Raw genomic sequence first — 10100 nt, 5'->3', positions numbered from 1 at the left:
TTTTTCTGTAACTGGAAATGTAGACACAGATGTTAAAACTCCAAATTTGGATAGAAACATTACTATAAAATAAATTGCCATGGAAGTTGTTTTTAAAGATCTTGAATCTTAAAAAATATTTCCTATTTCTCATTCAATATGAGAACAGAAATCACACCTGTTAAAGTGTGTAATTTTGCAATCTCAGCCTGAGGGATTTTTAGTCAACAGTTACTTAAGTATTAACTTTTCCCTTCTCCAACATTTATGTGGCACTAAAACTGAACTGCCTATTTAAGTTTCTAATAGCTTAATATGAAAACCCAGATTCTATTTGATAAAAAACAGTTTTCAACCCATATGGAAGAATCATACTGGCTCATTTAGCAAGTACATGTAGGTTTATTATAGGTCAAAAATATGGAGGAAAGACATCAAATACATTCAGAAAGAGACAACTTTTAACTTCTTTAATAACACATTCAAAATTTTAACATGAGGAGGATTCACTACTTTAATTAACTTTAAACACAATTTTAAGAACAAAAGACCACACACTGGTCAAAACATTTAGAAATTCAATGGGTATGAAGTAACAATAGAGTGGAAAACCTTACAACAACTGAATTCAGTATGCTCATTGTACAGCTGACCAAACTAAAGGCCAAGGCAACTGGAATATAACAATCCACATGTGATTTTGAAAATGACAGAAACTACCTCGGTTATGAGAAATGCAGGTTGACTGCTTTAGGGGAATGTAATCCTCAAATTAGAATTTTCCACTGTAGTCTATGGCCATACCACCTGTCTGTGCCTGATGTTGTCCAAACTCAGAAGCTAAGCACAGTCAGAGTATGGTTAGCTTATGACCACAAACTTCTTCTGGTTAGAACTTGGATGGGAGAATTCCATCATAACCCAATCTAAAATGGAAGGATGCTAAATGTCCATGAAAAGTTACTCTTGTAAGTTGGGATGCCTTAATGATGAGGCTGTAGAATAAAATGGCTACACAAATAACCACCCCTGGTGGCTCAGATGGTAAAAAAAAAAAAAAAAATCTGCTTGCTAATGCAGGAGACCTGGTTCCATCCCCAGTCGGGAAGATGATCACAGGGAAGGGAATGGCAACTCACTCCAGTATCTTCCCTGGAGAACCCTATGGACAGAGGAGTCAGTGGGCTACAGTCTCTGGGGGTGGCAAAGTCGGTCATGATGGACACTTTCACAAATAGAACAGTGAACACAAATTCTAAGTCAAGATAATATTCATATAGAAACAAGTAACATGAATTTTCTTGATACACAAGAATTATTTTGATGATCTTTTCAAGTAATGAATTTAAAATGAAGTGTGTTAGCTCCAAATACAAGATGAACAGAAAACCACTTTAGAATTTATGTAATATTCTTGCTGAAAAACGGTTATTGAAATCACAAACAAAATAACAGAATATCTTTAAAGCAATGCTGTATTTATAACCTTCAGTAATTGCAGTTGCCAATTTTTAAGAAGTTTTATTTGGTTTGTAAATTTTGTGCAAGTAGACTTCTGTTTTATTGCTCCCCAAATTGCAGATATCCAGGATACAGATGACATGTTCTCTATCCATTTTAGATACTGCTTTGATAATATCACCTAAAAGTAAAACAGATGGAAAGTATTATAAAATAGATAAATATTTACTCAGATTAAGTATCAACAAAAGCTGATTTTTTAAATAATTAACAGTGTCTGATTTTCTCCCTCTTCCCTCAAATTCATCACACACATCCATCGAGTTATGTCACAGTAATTTCTGCAGATAACAGTAAATACATCAAACAAATGCTACAAAAAATGTCAAGATACAAGCTGGTACTCCCCATAATTAATTAATTAACTAAATAAATATGTATTTTCAAGGTCATTTAGGTGCCAAGTAAACAGTTTCCTAGTACTCCTCAAGGAAATACAAAGAATAAACTTTTCTATTTTGAAATTCAATTATCAATTATTTACAAAACTTCTAAGACATAAAGCAAAGTAAGAATAATAATTGAAGCTGCTTTTAAAGTATATTTCCTTTGAAGTAGCTTTATTAACTAACTTAGCTTTGGATATTCTTAAGCACCTTTATCAAGAGGGGATTGGGTGAGACATTGATGAAAATGGCAGAGTACAGAATTTCAGGGCTCTCTCCCTCCACTAAAGCAACTTGTAAGCTGGCAAAAAGCTCTCAAATCAGCTTTTGCAGAACTCTGGAATTTAGAACAAAACTTAACAACCTGGTGAAAGATTAATGAATAGAGATTCTGCTGCACTGTGGTAAGAGTGTGCTTGTTTTCAATTGCCCACCTACTCCCCAAATCAGCAACAGTCATGAAGATGGCAGCTTGCCCTCCTGGTACAGGTCGCTAGCATCAGAGAGAGCAATGCTGGCCTTTTTCTCAAAGATGTGGTTGTGTATTTTTGATCTCTTAGGCAGCTCCCTCAAGGTCAGATGCAATAAACTGCTTTTGTTTTACCCAGTTTGGAGCACCCCCATGACTAGGGTAGCTTTCCCAGTGGCTTTTGCTGAAAGCAAAAGCACTGATCAATCAGAGCAGATAGAGCAGGGGATAAAGTTGGGACAAGCAATAGACAGACCAAAAAGCCTGGGGAGGAAGGAGCTGGGAAGAGATGTGGGGGGAGTATTATTGGCTTTTAAGACTTCCTGTGTATTTCAAGGAATCAAGGTGGCCACTTATATGCCCATTGCTGGAAGCATGTTCAGAAAACACTCACTGTTCACCTCTGGCTAACCATCAGTCTCTGCAGAGCAGAAGTGAGGGCTAAGACAGGATCATAAACAACTGGCTAAGTACTGAAGGGGCTTCCCTGATGGCTCAGTAGTAAAGAATCCACCTGTCAATGTAGGAGATGCGGGTTCAATTCCTGCGTGGGGAAGACCCCTGGAGAAGCACAGCCTGGCAAACCACTTCAGTATTCTTGCCTGGAGAATCCCATGGACAGAGGAGCCTGGCAGGCTACAGTCCATGGGGTCACAAAGAATTGGACACAACTGAGTGACTAAACAACAAAGCACCAAAGGGGCGCCACAACACAGAGTCAATCTGCAAAAAATGAGAGAGTGCTGTTTTTCTTTTCTTCCTTTTCTTGGGTAAAATGGTATTTAAGGAATCTCTTTCAAAACACTACCTGACCACTACTAAGCTACTGTATCACAGATTTCTGTGACTACACATGACAAAGATTTCATTTTAAATATGAGAAGATTAAAACATTTAGAGGTTAAGTAAAATAACCAAAGTCACAGGGTCATTCTAAACTGGACAGTCTGGCATCAAAGTATGGGCTCTGAACCTTTTGTGCTAGAGCTACTTCTCTAAAAAATTATGCTAAAAGGCTAGCAGTGCATCTACATTTTATGGGGCCTGAAAAGGTACAGTATTTGGGGGCCCTCTTTATGAAACAGAAAGAAAAATACCTCCAAAAAAAACCCCAGAAGGGCCTCGGAAGGGATTTATGCAAGTGAGAACTCCTCAAGCTTAGATTTCATCAGCTTCACGCAAAAGCCACATCTGCCACAAAATCGGATGATTGTTTTTAATCTTTAATAATTTTATTTATTTTTGTCTCTGCTAGGTGTTTGTTGCTGCATGGGCTTTTTCAAAGTTGCACAGAGTGGGGGCTAGTTGCAGTGCACAGGCATCTCACTGCGGTGGCTTCTCTTGTTGTGGAGCACAGGATCTAGGCACGTGGGCTTGAGTAGCTGTGGCCTATGGGCTCAGCAGTTGTGCTGCATGGGCTTGGTTGCTCCAAGGTATGTGGAATCATTCTGGACCAGGGATCAAACCCACATCTCCCACACTGGTGGGTGGACTCTCTACCACTCAGCCACCAGGGAAGCCCCTGATGAATTATTTAAAATTGTGCAAGTTCACTAACACACAATGAATATAATAAAAGTGCTAGGTCTTCCCTGGTGGTTCAGTGGTAAAGAATCCACTTGCCAATGCAAGAGACCTGGCTTTGATCCCTGATTCGGGAGGATCCCACATGCTGCAGAGCTACTAAGCCTGTGCGCAACAACTACTGAGCCTGTGCTCTGGAGCCTGGGAGCCATAACTGCTGACCCCATGTGCTGCAACTACTGAAGGCCTTGTGCCCCAGAGCTCATGCTTTAAAACAAGAGAAGCCACCAGAACAGAAGCCTGTGCACTGCAACTAGAGAGTAGCCATCCTTCCTCACTCCACAACTAAAGAAAAGCCCATGCAGCAACGAAGACCCAGCACAGTCAAAGTTAAAAAAAAAAAGAAAAAAAAAATTGCCAGTACTATATAGTTTTATTCTTCTTTGATTGGAATGGACTTTAATCCAGGTGCTTTGGAAAGATTTTAAGATCTTCAGATTTGATGCTAACAACAGAAACCCAAACCTTAATAATTCTAATTGCTATCATGTCATTTATAAATATTGAGTTACACAGTACCTGCAACAAAATGTATAAGTAAGTCTTCTGTTTAGGTGACTCTGCCTACTTGTGTAAATGATAACCTCTCTGTGCTTCAATCTGCTCATGCAGTAACTACATCATAGGAGGATTAAATGCATGAAAAAGCACTTTGGTAGCTGACATAACAATTAAATGTCAGCAACCATCATTTCCTACTTAAGAAAAACTGGTATTAAATTACAAATTTTTGGAGGTTTTCGTTAAATGTAATATTGCTTCTCTTGTTATCATACTGATTCTTTTCTATTTATAAATGTGTTTTGATGGGCAGTAAAACAAAGTGTCTTAAAAGTTTTAAATAGATAAAATGTGCTTTACACAGTTGTCTATAAAAAGTGCTTTATGTAATCCAAGCAATTCATACTATAAACTTCACTCTTATTGTTGTATGCAACTTTTGCTATCATGTAAATAAGTTTAAGTAAAAAGAACTAATAGATGCCCTGCTTTAAAAAATACCCTGCTATTAAATTACAATGTTCTCATTTATATTACAAAGGAATTGTTTTAAGAGGGTTATAGATTTTACCTATAAAATGAGCTTCTCTACATCTCATTTGAAATTGTTGGACTTACAAAAATTGTGTATTTTTAGGAACATCATATATGCATAAGGTGTGTGACAAAGGAACGCTGTGTTTACCTCTCCATTTCCTATTCATGGTCACATGGGAGACAAAGTGGCCTGGCCTCCCTTTAGTTAGATTAGCGTTAGTCGCTCAGTTGTGTCCAACTCTTTGCAACCCCACGGACTGTAGCCTGCCAGGCTCCTCTGTCCACGGAATTTCCCAAGCAAGAATACTGGAATGGGTTGCCGTTCCCTTCTTCAGGTTATCTTCAAAAGCCAGGGATCAAACCTGGGTCTCCTGCACTGCAGGCAAATTCTTTACCATCTAACTGAGCCACCAGTTAGGTTGAGATCATGTAAATAAGTTCTGGCAAATAAGAATGTGAGTGGAAATGATGTAGCAGTTTTGCTCCAACACAATTACAAGCCAGTCTCTTTCATCCCTTTCTTCCTCTGCCTAGACAACCCTAGAAGTCATTTGTTCCTGTTGGAGCTGCAGCAGGATGGAAGCGGGCTGCATTCCTGAATCACTGCTGGGGAGAAAGCTAATAACTGATTGCATCAGACTTGACTTGAGCAAGAAACAAACTTTTACTGTGTTAAGTCACCGAGACTTTGGAACTGCTTTGTACTGCAGCACAGTCTAACCTCTCGTGTAATACAGTGTGTTATTCCTTTCTCTGAACATAATATCGGAAATCCGGATTACCTAGAGGATAATACAATTATTTTCTTAGATGTGTTAAAACCTTTTCATACCATGTTACGCTTCTGAAATGTTTATCAATGGAAACTGCTTTCAAAGGGATGGCATGTGTATGTGTGTGTGTATACACATACATATATTCTTGTACTTAATAGTTAAAAGTATAATAGCAATTTCAATCAGTATTATTCGGTATCAGTATTATTCAACATGATTTGGGAACTATGGCTAATTGTTGGAAAAACATTAAGCTGGATCCCCCATCTCATTCTCTATACCAAAATAAATTCCAAATGGATTAAAATTTTAAACTATAAAAATGAAACCATATTAACAAAAGGAAAAAAAAAAAACAAAAACGCCCAAACAACCCAATTCAAAAATGGGCAAAGGACTTAAATAAACATTTCTCCAAAGAAGATATACACATGGCCAATGAGCTCATAAAAATACGCTCACTATCATTTGTAATTAGGGAAATGCAAATCAGAACCACAATGAGATATCACTGTAGGATGGATGTTATAAAAGCAATCAAAAGCAGAGCCCCCCCCCAAAAAAAACCCCAAAATAATGTGTTGGTGAGAATGTGGAGAAATTGGGATCCTTGTGAATTGCTTATGGGAATGTAAAATGGTACAGCTGCTGTGGAAAATGGTTTGCTGGTTTCTCAAAAAGTTAAATATAGAACTACCATGCTGCTGCTGCTGCTGCTAAGTCGCTTCAGTTGTGTCTGACTCTGTGCAACCCCATAGACGGCAGCCCACCAGGCTCCTCTGTCCCTGGGATTCTCCAGGCAAGAACACTAGAGTGGGTTGCCATTTCCTTCTCCAATGCATGAAAGTGAAAAGTGAAAGTGAAGTTGCTCAGTCGTGTCTGACTCTTAACGACCCCATGGACTGCAGCCCACCAGGCTCCTCGGTCCATGGGATTTTCCAGGCAAGAGTACTGGAGTGGGGTGCCATTGCCTTCTCCGAGAACTACCATATGACTCAACAATTCCAACCCTAGGGATATTCTTAAAACGACTGAAAGCAGGGACTTAAACAGGTACTTGCACACCAATTTACATAGCAGAACTATTCACAGTGGTCAAAAGATAGAAACAACCCCAATGTCCATCAACAGACGAATGAATAAAAAAAATGTAGTGCATACATTCACCAGAAGATTGTTCAGATGTAAAAAGAAATGAAATTCTGATATATATTATAACATGGATGGACCTTGAGGATATTATACCAAGTTAGTAAGTCAGACCAAAAAGGACTAAACTGCATTACTTCTCTTAGATATCTAGAATGGGGAAATTCATGGGGACAGAAAGTAAAATAGAGGTTATTAGGAGCTAAGGAGAGGGGGGAATGGGGAGTTATTGTTTAACAGGTATAGTGTTTCTGTTTTCAGATGATGAAAATGTTCTGAAAATGGTTAACATTGATGGTTGCACAACATTGTAAATGTACTTAGTGTCACTGAATTGTACACTTTAAAATGGTTAAAGTGGTAATTTTATGTTATGCATATTTTACCAAAATACAAATTATATGTGAGTAAAAAAACATATAAAAGTATCAGAAAAAAAAAAACAGTGAATTTTAAAAAAATCTTGGACTGAGTGATGTCTTCTCGAGTCTGACATAAAATCAATAGCCACAAAAATGAAAGACTGATATATTTGAGTACATAAACATAAAATTGCTTAACAAATCAAAACAAGATTCCCATTGAATAAATTTCAAACTGATAAAAGTATTTGCAACACACAATGAAGGTTAAATTTTTACAATATGCAGAAAGAACTTACAAATTAATTTAAAAAAGAACTCATAGAAAAATGGAAAAAACTAGCATAGAAAGTTCTAGAAAGTTCACAGAAAAATATAAATGGCCAATAAATATATGAAGATACTGAACCTTAGAAATAATTCAGAACTGCAAATGAAAATAATGATAGCAATACATTTTGCCCATCACCTGCCAAAGATTAACAAGACTGATACTATCCAGTATTTTTAAAGGAGTGAGTCAAGTGGCACTCTTTCTTTTGGTTGAAGTGTGAACCGTTATAACCTTTTTGAAGGACATTTTGACAATACCTACCAAAATTTTGGGCTTCCCTGATGTCTCAGACAGTAAAGAATCTGCCTGCAATGCAGGAGACCCAGGTTCAATCCCTGGGTTGGGAAGATCCCCTGGACAAGGAGATGGCAATCCACTCTAGTATTCTTGCCCAGGAAATCCCTTGCATAGAGAAGCCTCATGGCTACAGTCCGCAGGTCACAAAGAGTCAGACACGACTGAGTGACTAACTTTCACTTTTCACTTACACCAAAATTTTAAATTTGGTGACATCTAAGAAGTAGGTAAAGGAGTACATCAAGGCTGTATATTGTCACCCTGCTTATTTAACTTATATGTAGAGTACATCATGAGAAATGCTGGGCTGAATGAAGCACAAGCTAGAATCAAGATTGCCGGGAGAAAAATCAGTAACCTCAGATATGCAGATGACACCACCCTGGTGGCAGAAAGTGAAGAAGAACTAAAGAGCCTCATGATGAAAGTGAAAGAGGAAAGTGAAAAAGTTGGCTTGAAACTCAACATTCAGAAAACTAAGATCATGGCATCCAGTCCCATCACTTCATGGCAAATAGATGGGGAAACAGTGGAAACAGTGACAGACTTTATTTTGGGGGGCTCCAAAATCACTGCAGATGGTGATTGCAGCCATGAAATTAAAAGATGCTTATTCCTTGGGAGAAAAGTTATGATCAACCTAGACAGTATATTAAAAAGCAGAGACATTACTTTGTCAACAAAGGTCTGTCTAGTGAAAGCTATGGTTTTTCCAGTAGTCATGTATGGATGTGAGAGTTGGACTATAAAGAAAGCTGAGTGCTGAAGAATTGATGCTTTTGAACTGTGGTGTTGGAGGAGACTCTTGAGAGTCCCTTTGACTACAAGGAGATCCAACCAGTCCATCCTAAAGGAAATCAGTCCTGAATATTCATTGGAAGGACTGATGCTGAAATTCCAATCCTTTGGCCACCTGATGGGAAGAAGTGACTCATTTGAAAAGACCCTGACGCTGGGAAAGATTGAAGGCGGGAGGAGAAGGGGCCGACAGAGGATGAGACAGTTGGACGGCATCACCGACTCAATGGACATGAGTTTGAGTAAGCTCCGGGACTTGGTGATAAGACAGAGAGGCCTGGCATGCTGCAGTCCATGGGGCCACAAAGAGTTGGACACGACTGAGCGACTGAACTGAACTGAAGAATTCATCTTACAGATATATAAGTGCACAAAGATTATAGATTATATATACATACACATGGGGCTTCCCTGGTGGCTCAACGGTAAAGAATCTGTCTGTCAACACAGAAGATGCGAGTTCAATCCCTAATCCAGGAAGATCCCCTGGAGGAGGAAATGGCAACCCACTCCAGTCTTCTTGCCTGGGAAATCCCATGGACAGAGGAGCCTGGCAGGCTACAGTCCATGGGGTCACAAAAGAGTAAGACACAACTTAGCAACTGAACACCAGCAACATACATTCACACAGATAGATACAGATACTCATTTCAGTACTGTTTGCCAGTATAAAAAACATTTGGAAACAATCTAAATGCCCATCAATATGTGACTAATTAAGTAAATACCGGTATAGCTACACAGTGGAGTATTTATAGCTACTAAAACGAAAGAGGTAGCTCTCTATATATTGATACTAACATGAAAACTATTCAAGTGTTAAAAGATAAAAGTTGGTTATTAAACCATGTATAGTATAATTCCATGTATGTATCTAAGAGACAGAGAAACAGACTGTATGTGTGCATGCGTGCTTGTGTATGTGAGACAGAAAGAATATACTGTCAAATGTAAAAATAATTTCTTAAAGGATTCAAATACAGGTTATCTCCAGAGAGTGGGTGGGCTGGTAGAAAGGGATGAACCTTCAAAGGCGGGAGGGAAACTTTCAGTTTTACCCTGTACCTTTTGGTATTGTTTGATTTTTTAAATTATGAACATGGATAGCTTTTATAATAAAAAACTAGTTCATAAAAATGTTGAAAAGATGATACCAATGTTATACTGTAAGCCACTGTATTACTTTATTCTGTATATTTTTAAAAATTAGTTTATTTTAATTTAATTTTATTTAATTTAATTTTATTTAATTTATTTATTTAAATTAGTTTAATTTAATCACTTTACAATATTGTGGTGGTTTTTGCCATACACTGACATGAATCAGCCATGGGTGAACATGTGTACCCCCTCCCGAACCCTGGTCCCACCTCCCTCCCCATCCCATCCCTCTGGGTTGTCCCAGTG

General features: G+C 38.1%; 1 protein-coding gene across 2 annotated transcripts in view; it reads right to left on the bottom strand.

The window, feature by feature from the left end:
• Nucleotides 1-361: 361 nt before the first annotated feature.
• The window catches only part of RADX (RPA1 related single stranded DNA binding protein, X-linked), a 98674-nt gene continuing 88935 nt past the window's right edge, over nucleotides 362-10100 (bottom strand). For both annotated transcript variants that reach the window (XM_070785184.1, XM_070785183.1), the window contains exon 14: nucleotides 362-1621. In XM_070785184.1, the coding sequence (XP_070641285.1) occupies nucleotides 1491-1621 (131 nt within the window). In that variant the 3' untranslated portion in view covers nucleotides 362-1490. The remainder of the gene's footprint in view (nucleotides 1622-10100) is intronic.

This window comes from Bos indicus, chromosome X (assembly GCF_029378745.1).
Source record: "Bos indicus isolate NIAB-ARS_2022 breed Sahiwal x Tharparkar chromosome X, NIAB-ARS_B.indTharparkar_mat_pri_1.0, whole genome shotgun sequence".
NCBI lineage: Eukaryota > Metazoa > Chordata > Mammalia > Artiodactyla > Bovidae > Bos > Bos indicus.
The sequence above is the reverse complement of the archived record's forward strand: the minus strand, read 5'-3'. Positions and strand labels throughout refer to the sequence as shown.